Here is a 17,226-nt window from a genome sequence, read left to right on the forward strand (position 1 = left end):
GCTATGTTTTTCTTCATACAACTGAATGTCAACTACAGGCATAGGGAAAATCCAAGGAGGGATTGGTAAAGTTGCACAGAAGGGGCACTTATTGATGTCACTAATTCCCATATTCGGTGCCTCCACATTGGCAGTCCATTCAAAGCTTCATAGTTTTTATGCTCATATTCCCGGCAATCCTTCAGAACTTTTTTTACTGGATGACTATCTAAGTGTCATTTTATATTAATAGAGTATATAATCTTTAACTTGAGCCTTCAAATTTCTGGAGCCATATTGGAGATGATCATCTTGCTCCACGACATAATTGCAGTGCTTGGGATTGAATTGCCTTGATCTTTAAAAGTTGTGCTTTAGATGCCGAACTGTACACCATACTGCCATAATCAATAGTTGCTCTTATCAGTGCAGAGTATACTTGTAAGAGTCTGACATGGCCCCCATTCATCCTGCCAAGCACCTCATTACATTTAATGTTTTTTTACCTTTGTCTACTATTTTCTGTATGTGAATTGAAAATTCAGTTTTGAATCCATCCGACTTCCCAGAAATCGAATAACTGACACCCGCTCCAATTGTTTTGGACTGATTTTCCTTTTAGTAAAGCAGATCACCTGAGTTTTTATTATTCCTTATATTTATTCCTTATTATTTCCTAACTACACTTCTCATTCCTCCATGGAACGGCTTTCCGGCCTTCTTCTTCTTATTCTTCAGCAGTACTCTGAAGAATTCCACATAACTTATAATAAAAAACCTCTACATCAATATCTAACTATATACAATATAACTAAACAATACAATATATGTATATATAACTAAATATATGTAGTATGAATTACTACAGCAGTATAAATGATTGTTAATTTAGGCTAATTTGTATAATTAGGAAATTGATCTAAAAAAAAGTATAAAATGTTAGGGAATGTATATTGTAAAATAAGGTGAAATAAAATAAATTCAGAAAGTGAAAACAGAAAATTATGGAAACGCTCTTTATGACCTTTTCACAACGGTTCGATGTAAGACAAAGAGACTTACATTTACACTAAAAATGATTCATACTGAGAATCTCACGCATATCCATAACACAAAATGAATTGCACATACATACGAACCTTAAAGAATAAGTTTTTAATGTATTAGAATTTCATAAATGTGTGTGTGCATTTGGACACAGGTTTTAAAGGGTGTATACATTTATTGAATTTGATCATTCTATTGAGATTTAACATGTTTTTCCCTCTCTAGCAAATTTGGAGCAGAAACGAGGGAAGCAGGGCCCTGACCAAGACTCTGCCCAGAACTGCTTTCGAGTGGCTTAAAGTCGAGTTCCTCCACAGCGATCCCAAATGCCCGCAGCTTTGCTACAGAAGTCTTCAGCAGGTCATTATGGGCCTGCGGATGGAAAAAGACAGCTACACTTAATCACGACAGGGTGTCGTCAACTCATACTGTATGATATTTTAAGAATTACATGCAATTTTTAATCCAATAACAATTAATGTTTTGTTTGGTAGTCTGTCTGTGTCACATGACCAACTTTTAGTTAGATTTCAGTGTTTTGTTTTCAACATGCATTCACGTAGACAAATAAGCCCTCTGTCATGCTATTCTAACATATATATATATATATATATATATTCTTAACTTATCTTGTTTCAACCCAGTGTACACATTTACATTGATTTTAAGACTGTGAATATGTGCATAATGTTTTATGTGTATATGTTTGTGCCGAGTTTACGTATGTGTCAACATTTTATTAGTGTATGCATGTTTAAGGTGTTGTCTAATGCCGCGCTCAATGTACTCCTGTTCTGACGTCACATAGCCCGCGAAACACCAATGGCATGCCCTACGGATAATATTGCCTATGGATGCAGTGTTTATGGTACATGTTGAAAAAACCGGTTTTAGGACATTATAACGCAATACAATTAATAATCGACCTACAATTCCTTGCGCCCAGGAAGTTTGGCGTGACTTGCCTGGAACACCACAAAGTCGTGAGTTGTGGTTTGAAGTAGTGACTTACAAGCTCAAAAACCTGGAACGCAGCATAAGTGGTCTGCTTTTTACATTGGTGTGTAACTGCTCCGGGTGTGTGTTCATTGTGTGTGTGTACTTGTGTTCATGGTGTGTGTGTATTCACTGCTGTGTGTGTGTGTGTACTTGTCTGGGCATGTTTGGGCATTCTGTACTTAACATGTATGTGTGATTACTTCACATTTTTGTATTTATGTGCTAACACAGTTTGATTTATAGTCTTTATGGAACCTTATACAGAACCTTGCAAACTCGTGCCACTTCATACTGTAAGTCTCTGATAGTATGGTTTTTGGACTCCAAAACTTCCTAGACAAAAAGAAAACACAATTGTATAGACACATTAACAAGCACTTCTGTAAGACTGACTTTTATATTTCTAAAGCCCCTTTCACACTGCACGTCGGACCCGTCATATTGCCGGAACATTGCCGGGTCGCCTTCTGTGTGAAAGCAAACACGTCCCGGGATTGATTCCCGCATCGAACCCGGGTCGAGGACCTAGTAACATTGGGGGGTTCGACCCGGGACGAGCGCTGTGTGAACAAAAGCCAGATCTAATGCCATGTCGAAGTGATGACGCGCGTTATCGCGCGACTCTTTTACCGGCTGTTTTGAAGGAAGATCAGCGTTCGCGACGAAAACGTATGTGCAAACTGTGATGAAGCAGAGATCAGTTAGTTCCTCACTTTCCGCGCTGACGCCGAGATCGTTCGCTTGCTTCAGTGAAAGTATAACGTGCCTAGTGTTGTCGACTCGTACATTACACGTCACGCGCTGATGTCACGTGTCGTTACGGGATCTTCAAGGGTTGTGTGTGAAAGCACGCACATATCCCGGGTCATCACTGGCAGTGTGAAAGTGCAAAATCTAGCGACCAGGGAACAATTGCAGGAACACTTTACCCCTGTATTTGCCGGAATGGCAGTGTGAAAGGGGCTTAATTCGGTCATATATTATGGAGGTCTTCTGCAAATGCTTGTATGCAGATCTGTACGCACAGAAATGTACCTCTAGTTTATGGGTGACTATGTTGAGGGTGTTGGGGTCCAGGTTGGAAGCAGACAGCACCTCACTGAGCTGCGCTTCCTTCTTCTTCAGTGTGTCATTGAGTGCACTCAGTTTGTACTCCAGAAGCAGGTTTTTAAAGCCACTTTTTTGCTGAACCTCCTGGATGGCTTTAGTGAACTTCTTATAGAGCTCGTCTCGCTCCAACTGAACCTACACAACAAAGTGATTTCAGTTATTACACATGCAGCAGTCCTAATGGAGCAATATGGAAATCTGACAGATTACTGTTAACCAATATCATAAAGTTGTAGAATAACAATTCTTACTATTTTTGTAGTATTATCTGGATGGTGTATACTACTATAGCGTGTATAAAGAACAGATATTTGTATCATGTCATGGCAGACATGTTAACAAGATGAAGATAAACCATGTTTTTTCTACTAAGACCATTACTAGCTCAGTGTGTTATAAAGGTCTGATGCTGTTCCTCCAGTCACCTTAGTAAATCTCTGCTCCAACACTTCATGCACCCACTGAAGCTCCTTCATTTCTCTCTCAGATATTTTGAGACGAGCTCTTGTTCTCTGACAGCAAAACGAAGAACAAGAAGATTTATTAAAACTATTGTTATGATTAACATTTAACACTAGCACAGTTCAGTGTCTAACACGTAAGACGCTGAACATACAGCTAGAGCATTCTTGTCCTTGTCATAGTTGGCGAGGCATTTCTGGAGTTCTGCCACTTCCTCTTTGGCCTTTTGTGGAGACTCTCTAAGGTGCTTATTCTCCTCAAGCACTTCAGCCATCTCTTTATTTCTCTTCTCCTCCTTCCTTTTCATCTCCTTTAACTCTTCCTGCAAACATTTCATCAGAGACGAAAATGAGTAAGAACTGACAAATAATGACACAAACATACGGAAATATACACTACCAGTCAAACGTTTTTGAACAGGAAGATTTCTAAGAATCCTGATTTTTTTTTTTAAATATTATTAATACAATAATAATAATAATAATAATAATAATAATAATAATAAATAAACGTAGACTGGAGTAATGATGCAAAAAAAAAAAAACAGCTTTGAAATCACAGGAATACATTCAATTTTAAAATATATTCAAATAGAAAGCAGTTATTTTAAATAGTAAAAATATTTCACAATATTACTGCTTTTGCTGTAATATCCCTGTAATATACAAAAAGTATTTCTATAACCCCCCCACCCCCCAAAAAACAAACAACAACAACAAAACAACAAAAACAAACAAACACAATATTTTTATTTTAGATCAATTCTGACCTTTTGATCTTTCTATTCATCAAAGAATCTTGACGAAAAAATACTAAACTGTTTTAAATATTTTTAACAAAAATATAATAATAATAATAAAAGTAATGACTGGAGTAAAATTAGACTGGAGTAAAGATGCTAAAAAAATCAGGTTTGAAATCACAGGAATATATTAAATTTTTTAATAAATAAACAGAAAGCAGTTATTTTAAATAGTAAAAATATTTCACAGTAGCAGAAGAGAATTCTTAAAAAAATAAATAAAATATCTTACTGTTCAAAAACTTTTGACTGGTAGTGTAGCATGATTGCAATATCCATAAATGTAGATGTAATAATTTTGAAGATGCAATGATCACTATGAGTTCCTAAAAACAACTTAATGAGAGAAACTTTTTCATTAGATTTTTCACCTTGAGTGAAGTGATAAGGTCCAAATTCTTGTAGACAATGTCATTGAAGTAGTTCCTGATGTCTCTGAAAGCCTTCTCGTGATTCATCATCAGCATGTTGATGTGACTGTTCTTCCGTTCCTCGATCTCATGGATCTCTGTTTTGCGTCTCAGTTCCTCTTCCTGCCGTAGCTTCTGCATCCTTTTCTTATATTTGGACTCAATTTCTGTGACAAAATTTTCACTCCCATGTTACGTAAATCATTAAAGCAAGTTTTTACGGCCGAGAAAACTCTTCAATTCCATAGCCTTTAATTTTATGCCACATTATACTATTACAGTATTTAACTAAGAATATTTACTTCTCATCTGAGCACTTCAAAATCTAAAAGTGAAAAAAAGTCAAGACATTGCATACAATTTTTAATAAAAAGTACTTTTTTTTACTATCATTATTTGTCCTTTGTGCACTAGTTATGACATTTTATGCAACCCCAATTAATGTTTAATTGAGAAATGCTACCACCCATGAAGACCAATGTCCAGGTTGTATTCGTGTTACACAAACGTATACGTTATAGAACACACTTTTGTAATGGTCATAAATATATAAAGATAGAGAGTTGACTTTACCTCTTACTTGTCTGGCAAAATCATTTCTCAGAACGGTAATTTCCTCATCGTGTTTCTGTTGAAAGACAATTTTGTTTATTTTCATTTGAGATCTGAAACATCGTAATGGTAATCACTATAGCAAGGATGCAAGTTACGGGGAGGGGGATTGGGAGTAGTGTGCTTGTAATATAAAGTTTACTTGTATATATGATGTGATGGTCTTTTCAGGCACCATAAGACTGAATATAGAAAACGTTAAGATGTGTGTGTCTACTGCACACTGACAACACAGGTATACAAGTGTACAATATTAGAATGAAACCCAGCGTGCATTTTGAGCCCAACTGATATCAATTTGACATTAAATGTTAGTCTGTAGTATGACATCATTTTAATGCCAGTTTGGACAGCAATTTCTTCCAGTGGTAATTGGGTGAAAATATGCTTGGAATGCCAAACCTGATAAAGTTAGAAATATATAAATACATCAATAAATATACAAAGAAAAGTTATATATATATGTGTGTGTGTGTGTGTGTGTGTGAATCTGATCAGATTGAAAAATCTGTGTAGTGTATTCCAGCCTTAAGATGGGCAATTGTCCAAAATCTTATATCATAGGTTTATTAATTGAATATAACTCTTACTGTATGTTTATCTAAGTCATTTATCCAATCATCAACAGTGAGGCTACACGGCTTGTAATTCGTTTTGGACAAGGTACCACCGTGGCCTCAAAGCCACATTGCTATTCCTGAGGTAAAACAGGCCCTTCCCATTATTTTGGGGACAAAGAAATGTATAAATAAATAAACATGAAAATAGAAAAAAAAAAATATATATATATATATATATATATATATATATATATATATATATATATATATATATATATATATATATATATTAGGGGTGTAACGATACGCGTATTCGTATTGAACCGTTCGGTACGACGCTTTCGGTTCGGTACGCGGTACGCATTATGTATACCGAACGGTTCGTTGGAGTAATTAATTATATTTGAAAAAAAAAAAAAAGAGAGAGAGAGAAATATAATGATATGCGTTCAACAAGGTAGCCCAATAACCCAAACAACGTAACAGGCAACGCCCCTGACACTCCCGAAGAAGAAAAAAACACCGTCTTATATGTTTATGTTAGGCTACTCAGCAGGCGCTCGCTCACTCAGTACGCACTGAAGGCTCGTTGCAAAATAGCCAATGCGTTTAACAGACTAGAAATGAGAAGATCCTCCAATAACCAACAGGTCTGGTGTTTGGGTGCACTTTGGATTCCCTTTAAGCTATAATGGTGATGGCAAGAGAGTGGTTTCCTTTCCAAAGCGCTTGGGCAGAAGCGCTCATGAGGCGTCTGTCTTTGCTAAGCAACAATGACGTGCTCTCTCCATGAGACGCGGAAATTTCAGCGAAGGATAAATGGATTTGCAGCTCTAAAAATCGCTTGCAGTAGCTCTGCTACTAAATTTATTTCAAAATTGCAATCCATATACAACTATGATCAGCTGATCCTTCATCTTGGCTGAGCTCTCAACGTTGTTACGGGAAAGGATGAAGCTGATTGGTTGGTTCTTGTCACATGACCCGCGGTGCGCTTGCGGCATTCTGAAAAGTTGAGATGTTTTTACATTTTGCTGTATCTAAAACGTATCGAACCGAACCGAACCGAACCGTGACATCAGTGTATCGTATCGAACCGAACCGTGAATTTTGTGAACCGTTACACCCCTAATATATATATATATATATATATATATATATATATATATATATATATATATATATATATATATATATATACATATATACATACATATATACATATATACATATATATATATATATATATATATATATATATATATATATATATATATATACATATATATATATATATATATATATATATATATATATACATATATATATATATATATATATATATATATATATATATATATATATATATAAATAATCATTTATTTATTTTCTAATATTTGTATATTTATTTATATATTTTAGCTTTTTTACATTTTGTATATTTATGTATTTGTTTATCTAATTCTGGCAGGTTTGGCATTGCATAAATATGAAGTTAATACACTGAAATTGGTTTGATGTATATGTAGGCAGTGTGTTTGAGATTGAGTTCACTTCAAATCAATGTCATGGTTTAGATGTCAGATTGATGTCATATGGACATCACATTGATATCAATTATTTGTGTGCTTGATTGATATGTATTGCACAATATGCATTCTTTGTCAGCCTGATTAAGTTTCAAGTAGCATTTTTTCTTAGACATCATCGATTTGCCACATCTCCTTTTGAAGCACGTCCCAGTGGGCAAATTATATTCAAAAGACCTGAAACTGACGAAAAAAATCAAATATCCAAATCAAACTGACGTAAGAAACGTGATGTCCTTTTCAGATCGATATGTTTGTTTCCTTTTTAATGCGCATTCAATGATAACGTTTTCTGTGCAGATTAGCACCACACCTGTACATGGCGCTATACTAGAAATGGCGGTCTGCTTCAAAAACATTGACATAGCTGTTGTGTATGCACGGTTATTTACCCCTGTAGCATGAGTGCGACACAGTTTGGAATGATTGTGACACACAACCGCTTGTTTGTGTGCGAGGTTAATCCAAGACACATGAATGTATCCATGAATCCGCTATTTCATTGGGTAATTGTAACTTGTTTTACGATTAAAACTTGAAGAACAGTTACAGTGTCCATTGATCCATATGATTTCTGCGATGCGGACAACATGGACATCCAGGCATAAAAACACAATTCACTGCATAATGGCCAACTCTGAATGAAACGGTCAGGAAGTATCCCTGCACAGCTAATCAAACTCATATTGTGATGTGGACTAACCTCAGTGATCATTCATCTGTTGTTCTGTGATCTTTTTTTCACAATCAGAAGAGGTGCATTTCTTTTTGAATTTACATCTCTATTATTGACTTCAAGTTTGTCGGATGAAACTTATCGGATGCACTTTATTTTACAGTACATGTACTTATAGTGTACTTACAGTGTATTTATCTAAGAAAGTTCTGGTAACACAAGGTAACTACATGGGGTAGGGTTAGGTTTAGGGTTAGTACCTAGTTATTACACAGTTATTGTAATTACTATAATAAGTACATAGTATGTACATGAGGAACAGGACTGTAAAATAAAGTGCTACCAATTTTTTTACCATTGCATTGATTTTCTGTCATTATTTGGGTTGCCACAAGAACATCAGTTTGTGGATGTCAAACGGACGTGATGTTTTTGACGTCAGTTTGATTTGCATTTTTGATGCCAGTGTCTGATGTCAATTTGATGTATTTACAAAAATCAAGGTGTCCCTTCTTTCCACATTCCAAATCACATCCTGGTTACGCCATATTGTAATCATACTCATACCAGATGAAGGTTCTTGATCACATTCTCATTGGACAGCTCCTGCTCTTTCACGTCCACTTTCAAGCAGCACATGTCCTTCCGTAGCTGATTCTCAAAGTCAGCGTGCTCCTTCTGCAGCAGTTTGCTGCTGACAACACTTTCAGCCTTCAGCTCAGAGAGCATGTTCTGCTCTTCATAAAGTAAGTGCTTCACCTTCTGCTTATAAACCTGAACAAAAACAGATTCATATCAGACAAAGTCTTAAGTTCGTTATGAGCCGACACATAGTGAATCAAATACGAATATATATTACGATTATATGCGTAATACATTGTGAAAATAACTTTTAACACCTTAATTTCCACTTGGTGGCGCTCCTCTGCCTCCTCCAGATCACGCTCTCTGTTTCTCAGTTCACACTTTTTCTCCTCCAGCTGTCTTTTGGTGATCTCCCAAAAGGTGTGGATTTTGTCCCTCTCTAGTTGGAAATAGTTGCGTTCCTCTCGCTCTCTGTCCAGCTCCTCTCGCAGACGCACAATGTGCTCTTCCAGCTACAAAACTCTCATGAGTTAAAGACAGGTTGGTAAAACGAAATATAAACGAATGGCTAACATTAACAAGGTTTTCTTGGTTTCATTATTATTGTTAATATTAGACTCTGAACACATGAGAATAGCACACCTGCTCTTTCGACATCTCTTCTGTGGACAAGCCGTCCACTACTGTTGGGGTTTTACCCTTTGGGGACTTGTTGGAAGATTTTCTTTTTGGCGGCTGGAATATGGACAGATAAACAGGTAACGTTTAACAAAGTTGAGGTCTTTTTTTATGCATTTAGCAGACACTTTTATCCAAAGTGACTCAAAGTGCATTCAGGCTAACATTTTTTACCTAACATGTGCTCCCTGGGAATCAAACCCACAACCTTGTGCTGCTAACGCAATGCTCTATCACTTGAGCCACAGGAACACTCCTTTTTGTGTTGGATACTGTATATTTCTATTCCACACGGCACAGCAAACTATTTTCACATTTCCTTTATGAAAATTTACCATGATTTTATTAAACTAAAAGTGTATTAACCATGTTTTTTGAAATATCATGGTTAAACTATAGGCCTAGTTAGTGTAGCAAACACATGGTTAATTTATGATTGTCATGGTTTAACTACAATAGCCATGTATTTTTTTTTTTTTTTTTTTTTTTGGTGTGTGTGTGTGTGTGTGTTTTATTTATTTGATTTTGTATTCATTATTTTGTAGTAAAAGCATGGTATTAAGATATGTATTTACTATTAATTAATTAACTCAACAAAAAAAAAATATACTGCAGGGGATATATTCTCTATTTAGTTTTGCGTTAATACAAGTTGTAACAAAACAAATTTCATCAGACTTAACGTTAGCTTCTTTAGTAATAATTAAGTTAGTCGATAAACTAGCGTCTCACCCTTGGACCAACAACAGCGATTCTGAGCCACATTTATTTATTTATTCTCGCTGACGATACATACAGAGACGTCATGAGTTCATAAAATGTAACATTTGCTTACCATTATTTGTGAAAGCGTTATTATCACCTCAAATGAAAATAAAGTGGCTTCTAGCTTCACCAGCGGACACTACTAAACAATGGTTTCCTAGCAACATGAAATCTCTTCTTCTGCTGCTGCTGCTGCTGCTGCTTCTTCTTCATCTTCTTTTTATGGTGGATCGGAAACAGAAAGTGCATTACCGCCACCTATCTCCCAAGTTGACCATTGACGATAAATCAAATACGCAACTATTTCATCAACCAAGGTAACATAACATAACATGTCATTTATAAACAGAGGTGGGCATTGTAGCCAAAAACTGTACTCAGGTAAAACTACAAGTACTTATATAAAGAATTACTCAAGAAACAATCCTAATAGTTACTCGAGTAAGAGTAAAAAAGTATCCAATGAAAAATCTACTCAAGTAGCCAGTTACTAGTTCCAGCAAACATTTGGACGTTTAATGACCATTGAAAATACGCCCGATTTTTTTACGATTTTTTTTTTTTAATCACCCAAACTCATCATTTTATAAAAGCAAGTCGAATTTGAAGCAAATAAATAAGTAAATAAAATTATATATATATATATATATATATATATATATATATATATATATATATATATATATATATATATATATATATATATATATATATATATATATATATATATAATATAAACGAATTAAGAAAATAAAACCAATATAGGCTAATAATAATAATAATAATAATAATGTAAACATATTACGGTGGAAAGACTATAAGTTAATGGACTTACAAGACTGTAGGTCTAAAAGTTTTTATATTTTATTATGCAATTTATGTAATATTTATTTATGATAAACTTAATTTGAATTCTGACGATCGCTTGTAATACAGCACGGTAGCCAAAGCATATGGTTTATATAATAATGTTCAAAGTTCTATGTATAAATGATATAATAATTTATTATTTAAAAATAAAATTTTAATGTGGTGACGCAGGTTTGTTTACGCATTAAACTCGTGGCCACAAGAAAATCATGTAGTTCAAATGAAAATCACGTTCCCACGAGTTAGTATTATATCATGGCCACGACAAAACTAAGTGAACTGAACAAGTCACGTTACGGGCACCGTAGAAAACATAGAAAAATGTAAACATATATGTTTTTTTTATTTACCATTCTACAGTTTATTATAGTTCTGTGGCCTTTAAACGCCACACTTCTCGCAGTGTTGCCATTTAAGGAGTTCCACCGAGAGCAATGCCCGGAACCATGCTTTCGTTAGTGCTGCTCTTTTGTTCCCGATCGGTCAATATTTTGAAAAGAACTTTAATTATGGCGACCTTCATAGCACAGGCGTGAAACTGTCTCTTAATTTCTCTTTACTTGTCTGATATATCGGAGCGCGTATTAAAACCGATGTCATGGGAGTGGTTAGACACGTGGTGTGTGCTATGTCTGGAGGGGTTGACAGTTCTGTCAGTGCACTGTTACTCAAACGAATGGGTAAGACATCGGTGGACTTAAAATTCCTTACACAGTTTACGAAATGAACGTTAAAAGGCCCATTCATCGGGCACATAAACCACGTTGTGCTTTCTGTGGATGTATAAAATACATAAAATATCTATAAATCTATATAATATATTTATATTGTACGTCTAGCCTAATGTAATGTAACGTTACAAGTTGTTTATTAAATACTATAATGTGCGCATTATCCATTCTAGATTGTATTGTAACAACAATAAAGTATTTGGAAACTTAAATCACTGTGACCTATGTATGCACGTAAGGTCAACCTTTTGTTTCAATGTTTTCATCTGAATTCGATGCAAACTATTGTAGAGCTGCCTCTCTTTGTCAAAATATCTATTATTTTCATTTTTCTTCTTCTTTATAATGTCTTCATCGACTACAGCTTTGGTTTCATCCTTGCTTCTTGTTTTTTCTTTTTTCTCTCTCTTTAATGGAAACTCTGTGTTGGTCTTAATGGAAGTGTCTTACATTGGTTCCCTGTCTTTATATGTAAATTAAGCCATAAAACCCACTGAGGTGTGTTTCTCTGCTGTCAGGCTATCACGTGACTGGTGTGTTCATGAAGAACTGGGACTCTCAGGATGAGAGAGGAGTCTGTTCATCAGAGAGAGACTGTGACGATGCTTATAAAGTCTGTAAGATGCTGGATATGCCTTTCCACCAGGTCTCATACGTTAAAGAATACTGGCATGAAGTATTTAGGTGAATGTTGCAGTAGTTCGTATCTGAAAGATCTTTGAATTCAAAAAAAGGTTGTACACAATTTGCTCATATTCTTTCCTTCTTTTGCTCGCAGTAATCTTCTTCGGGAATACGAGAAGGGCAGAACACCGAATCCAGACATAATGTGTAACAAACACATCAAGTTTAAGCACTTCTATCAGTACGCAGTTAATACTTTAGGTAAGTTAAGTGGGAGTGATGAACTTGTAGTGTTTCCCATGAAAAGACATACAGAATAGGACTTGACTGATACTTCGATTTACATTTTTTAGCAAAGAATAAGTGAAAGGAGGTGCAGAAATTTGTCTGTTTGTTATAGTGTTAATTAAGTTTAAAGGGTCCACACCTTAAAATGCAGAAGATTTTATTAGTCCAATTTTGGAAGGTGAAAACAAAAACAGTGCACGAGCTGTGATTTTCTAACTGTATTTAAACAAATAGAGTTTAAAGGGACAGTTCACCCGAAAGATGTCAATTCTGTCATCATTTACTCACCCCCGTGTCGTTCCAAACCTCTATGAGCTGCTTTCTTATGTTGAACATAAAAGAAGACATTTGCTGGCAGCAATCTTCAAGATATCTTCTTTTATGGAGAACATAAGAAAGCAACTTTCTTTATGTGGTGTCTTTGCATATTTAGCCTCATCGCAGTCTTATTTGAAAACAGGTGCTGATGCCATGGCGACGGGACACTATGCCCGGACGTCCCAGGAGGACGAGGAGGTTTTCCAACAGAAGCATGTTCCACCTCCCAGAAGCCTCTTCAGAGATCGGTTTGAAATCAGAAAGCGTACGTATAACATCTGCCCATGAAATGTAATGTAATAAGGACAGGAAAATAAATTGTGTTTTTATATATATATATATATATATTATATATATATGTATATGTGTGTGTGTGTGTGTGTGTGTGTGTGTGTGTGTGTGTATATATATATATGTATATCTATTCTTTACTTGTGTAGAATGGGAAAATAATGCCACAATGAAAACAATGTTTTGAGTCTGGGTTGAAATGTGGACATGGGCCTTTCTTGGCAGTTTTGGGGAGATTTCCGAGACTTTAAAGGATGTTCCTCCTGGGGTTGGTCCGTGTGTTGAGCTCTTCTCTTCTCCTGATTTCATCAGCTGTGCGGCTCTATCAGGGTGCGGACCGCTTGAAGGACCAGACCTTCTTTCTCAGCCAGATTTCCCAGGATGCTCTGCGACACACAATATTTCCCCTGGCTGGGCTGACCAAAGACTTTGTGAAGAAAATCGCTGCTGAAGCTGGCTTCCAGCATGTTCTAAAGAAAAAAGAGGTACTACATTAGCCAAAGTCTTTTATAAAAGACCCAAGATTTCTGGCATAAGAAATGTGACACTTTGTTTTTTAAATGTAATATATTCCAGTGATCAGTGAAAGCTCATTGACTAAACATAATGTCAATGCAATCTTTTCTCTGAAAGAGCATGGGGATCTGTTTCATCGGGGAGAGAGATTTTGAGAACTTTATCCTTGAGGTATGTTTGACTGATGTCCTTTTTTTTTTAAGCAATGAAAACACACATTTTATCTTCCTCCTTTTGAAAACAGAAAGCATTTTTATATGTTAGTTTATAGTGTTAAGTTTTTCCAAGTGTTGCACACATTGAATTGTTGACTGAATTCATCAGGTCAGGATTTTTTTATTTATTTTGCTGTGTTTTGGTCATTATTCAGTATATACCGCAGTCTTTTAACTAAGCACTGTTTCAAGTCTATCTCCAATTTATTGAAGTACATAGAGCCCAAACCGGGAAACTTTGTCTCCATTGAAGACGGGAAGATCATGGGGCAGCATAAAGGTGGCTATTCATTTAGTAATCGTTCCTCTTCTCCTCTATAGTGTCTGTGATATTGTTAGACTAATAACTGTATCTCTCCACAGGCTGGTTCACTTTAACACTGGGTCAGAGGGCTAGAATCGGAGGACAGGTCGATCCTTGGTTCGTAGTTGATAAAGATATCACAACCGGTGATGTATTTGTGGTGAGTTAGATCACTTATTGACTTTTTCGGGTCGATGGATTCCTAAAACATGGCATCTGTTGTAGGGTCCAACCACTAACCACCCAGCTCTGTTCCGAGACACGATCCAGACGGACCGCTTCCACTGGATAACAGAAGACCCCCCGGTTGAGCTCGTCCGAACTCAGATGATGGGATGTCTCTTCCGTTTCAATAACCGCATGCCTCTAAGTGAGTTAACTTCGGTTCCCATTTAAGCTGGAAATTGTTAGAGGACAGGTCAGTTGATTTTTCTCTGTTTTGTCTACAATAGTGTTATTTTAGCATTATATTATTATTATTATTATTATTATTATTATAAGATTTTATTACAATCTTGAATAAGCCTTTATTTTCATTTTAGTTTGACATTTTAATGAATTGTTTTGTTGCATTTCTCATTTCATTTGCTTTATTTTTATTTCAGTTTCAGTTGTTGTAGTACTTCAACATGAAACATAAAAAACATGGAATTTCATCCGTCGAAATGTTATTTTTTGGAAGTGTTATATTGATTTTTTTTAGTTTTTTTTTAAATGGTTATATTTAATACACAACTGGTCTGTTGTAAACAGTCCTAATATCTGCATCTCTTTTCTTTCAGCTCCGTGCACTGTAACCTTGAATCTAGATGGGTCAGTGTGGATAATGCTGAAAGAGACGATAAGAGCACTGACACCTGGACAGGTAATCCAGAAACATCTGCACTTTACACTTGACTTTGGGGGGAAAATGGGTCTTCAGAAGCCTTATGCTAGATCTGTTCAACTCCTGTTTTGCATCACTATTACATATTTGTCTATCTGTGTTTGCACTGCAGTTTGCTGTCCTGTATAAGGGAGATGAGTGTTTGGGCAGTGGGAAGATCATGCGTCTCGGACCCACGAAATTCACTCTTCAGAAAGGTCAAAACTGCCTGAACGGCCCACCTGAAGACACAAACCAACCACATCCAGAGCCTGTCAGCTGAGACACATGAGCACAAACCAGCACACCCCTTGTGTTTCATGTGAGGGACAATAACATGAACTTAGGAGGCTCTTTTAGGATGGGGAAATCCTTAGTAGGAGTTGTATGTGTCGTTTTTTCTTAATTGTAATTAACTTGGGAATTGTAATTTATTTGTTATATATATATATATATATATATATATATATATATATATATATATATATATATATATATATATATATATATATATATATATATATATATATACACATACACACGTAGTGAATGTTGCATTGCTCTTTCTTAAGATTTTATTAATGTAAGTGGTTATAGTGCCTTTATGTTGCATCAATCCTGACCTATGCAAACAAATATTAAGAGGTTCACAGGTTGTTCTTCTCGAGTACCGTTACTGAGTTCCTTTCTCTGCCGATAGAGGGCGTGAGTGCATCACTTACTGTATGCCTCTGGACATCTTCCACTATTTCAGTCAATTATTTACAACTATGTTATAATTAAACCGATTTAAACTCTATATAGTTAGACAGTTGAAATATGACATATGTTTAGATATCGGGGTTTAGAGAATCAATGATTGACCTCTGATAATATTATAAAGATTAAAAAAATAAATAAAAGAATATATAATAATGAGGGTTGGCCTTAAGTCCTCATCTGTGGTTTTAAATATGCAGGGCATCCCGGTCTTTTAAGAGAACGGGGGTTGGTTTGTAAGCGATGACATAGAACTAATTTGGTTCCTTTAAAAAAAAAAAAAAAACTTTCAGTCTTTGTAATATAACTTCAGAATAACCTTCTTCCATTTTAAACAACCTTTTGTGCATTGGAAATGTTCTATACTTGTCAACCGATGCCAATAAAGAACTATATTTTTAAAAGTGTGTATAGCTTTGTAAATATAATTTGTATATATATTTTTTCAGATTGACAATTATGTCTGTTGCTTCCCCTTTGATGTTTTGTTTTGTTTAAATTGATTTTATTTTGTTGAATTAAAAGACAATAAAAAAGCTGATCACAAAAAAGTAAATATAATTTGTATTATATATAGATAGATAGATAGATAGATAGATAGATAGATAGATAGATAGATAAGGAAAAAAATCAAAGAAGAGCATGATTTTCTTTCACAAGAAATCCATTGCTTTTTCATGTCTTATATTATGAACATAGTGACACTAATATTGAAGGTAAAAGAAACCTATATACGTGTATATCCTATGAAACTGTTTTATTCTTACAATTTTAGTAATACAAGCTCCTATGAATACACGATAAAAAAAGAAGTATAAGCATATGAAATAAAATTTCAAAAGATATGCAAAAACATCCTTGTAGGGATTATTTTGCACCAAACCAAATTGTAATGCTTAAAAACATCTTGCAAGTTCTCAAGGGGATAAAAAAAGAGTTTCTAAATATTTACGCGATTTTCACTGACTGGCTATATGTTACCACTGTTTAATAAAACAAAATCCGTGAATTATGGCTAGCGTGGCATTTGTCTAATTGTTTGTATAGAGAATAAATTATTTATTAATGTAGACTACAATTAGTTTTTCTCCACTCATAGCAGATAGTGAATCCAGTTAATAAAATTATTTATTAATGTATACTACAATTAGTTTTTCTCCACTCATAGCAG

General features: G+C 35.1%; 2 protein-coding genes across 2 annotated transcripts; one reads left to right on the forward strand and one right to left on the reverse strand.

The window, feature by feature from the left end:
• Positions 1 to 1,119: 1,119 nt before the first annotated feature.
• drc4 (dynein regulatory complex subunit 4) lies at positions 1,120 to 10,485 on the reverse strand. Its single transcript, XM_026225450.1, has 11 exons — positions 10,345 to 10,485; positions 9,474 to 9,566; positions 9,146 to 9,343; positions 8,814 to 9,020; positions 5,383 to 5,437; positions 4,771 to 4,976; positions 3,752 to 3,919; positions 3,561 to 3,647; positions 3,061 to 3,270; positions 2,293 to 2,358; positions 1,120 to 1,398 (listed from the first exon to the last, which is right to left on the reverse strand). The coding sequence occupies exons 1-11, from the start codon at positions 10,345 to 10,347 to the stop codon at positions 1,219 to 1,221; spliced, it is 1,473 nt and encodes a 490-aa protein (XP_026081235.1). The 5' UTR covers positions 10,348 to 10,485; the 3' UTR covers positions 1,120 to 1,218.
• Positions 10,486 to 11,583: 1,098 nt separating this feature from the next.
• trmu (tRNA 5-methylaminomethyl-2-thiouridylate methyltransferase) lies at positions 11,584 to 15,738 on the forward strand. Its single transcript, XM_026225462.1, has 11 exons — positions 11,584 to 11,824; positions 12,394 to 12,559; positions 12,654 to 12,760; positions 13,248 to 13,370; positions 13,709 to 13,881; positions 14,030 to 14,083; positions 14,341 to 14,407; positions 14,491 to 14,591; positions 14,657 to 14,801; positions 15,214 to 15,296; positions 15,430 to 15,738. Exons 1-11 carry the CDS (start codon positions 11,743 to 11,745, stop codon positions 15,577 to 15,579), a joined length of 1,251 nt encoding a protein of 416 aa, XP_026081247.1. The 5' UTR covers positions 11,584 to 11,742; the 3' UTR covers positions 15,580 to 15,738.
• Positions 15,739 to 17,226: the final 1,488 nt, after the last annotated feature.

This window comes from Carassius auratus, chromosome 4 (assembly GCF_003368295.1).
Source record: "Carassius auratus strain Wakin chromosome 4, ASM336829v1, whole genome shotgun sequence".
In the NCBI taxonomy this organism is placed as follows: Eukaryota; Metazoa; Chordata; class Actinopteri; order Cypriniformes; family Cyprinidae; genus Carassius; species Carassius auratus.

Excerpts from the sequence above, each read along its gene's own strand:
- trmu (XM_026225462.1), top strand. The coding sequence starts at position 11,743 with ATGGGAGTGGTTAGACACGTGGTGTGTGCTATGTCTGGAGGGGTTGAC. Across the intron at positions 13,882-14,029 it reads ATGTTCTAAAGAAAAAAGAG|AGCATGGGGATCTGTTTCAT; the intron begins GTACTACATTAG and ends TTTCTCTGAAAG. Across the intron at positions 14,592-14,656 it reads CAACCGGTGATGTATTTGTG|GGTCCAACCACTAACCACCC; the intron begins GTGAGTTAGATC and ends CATCTGTTGTAG.
- drc4 (XM_026225450.1), bottom strand. Across the intron at positions 9,021-9,145 it reads GCCACCAAGTGGAAATTAAG|GTTTATAAGCAGAAGGTGAA; the intron begins GTGTTAAAAGTT and ends GTTTTTGTTCAG. Across the intron at positions 3,271-3,560 it reads TGGAGCAGAGATTTACTAAG|GTTCAGTTGGAGCGAGACGA; the intron begins GTGACTGGAGGA and ends TTTGTTGTGTAG.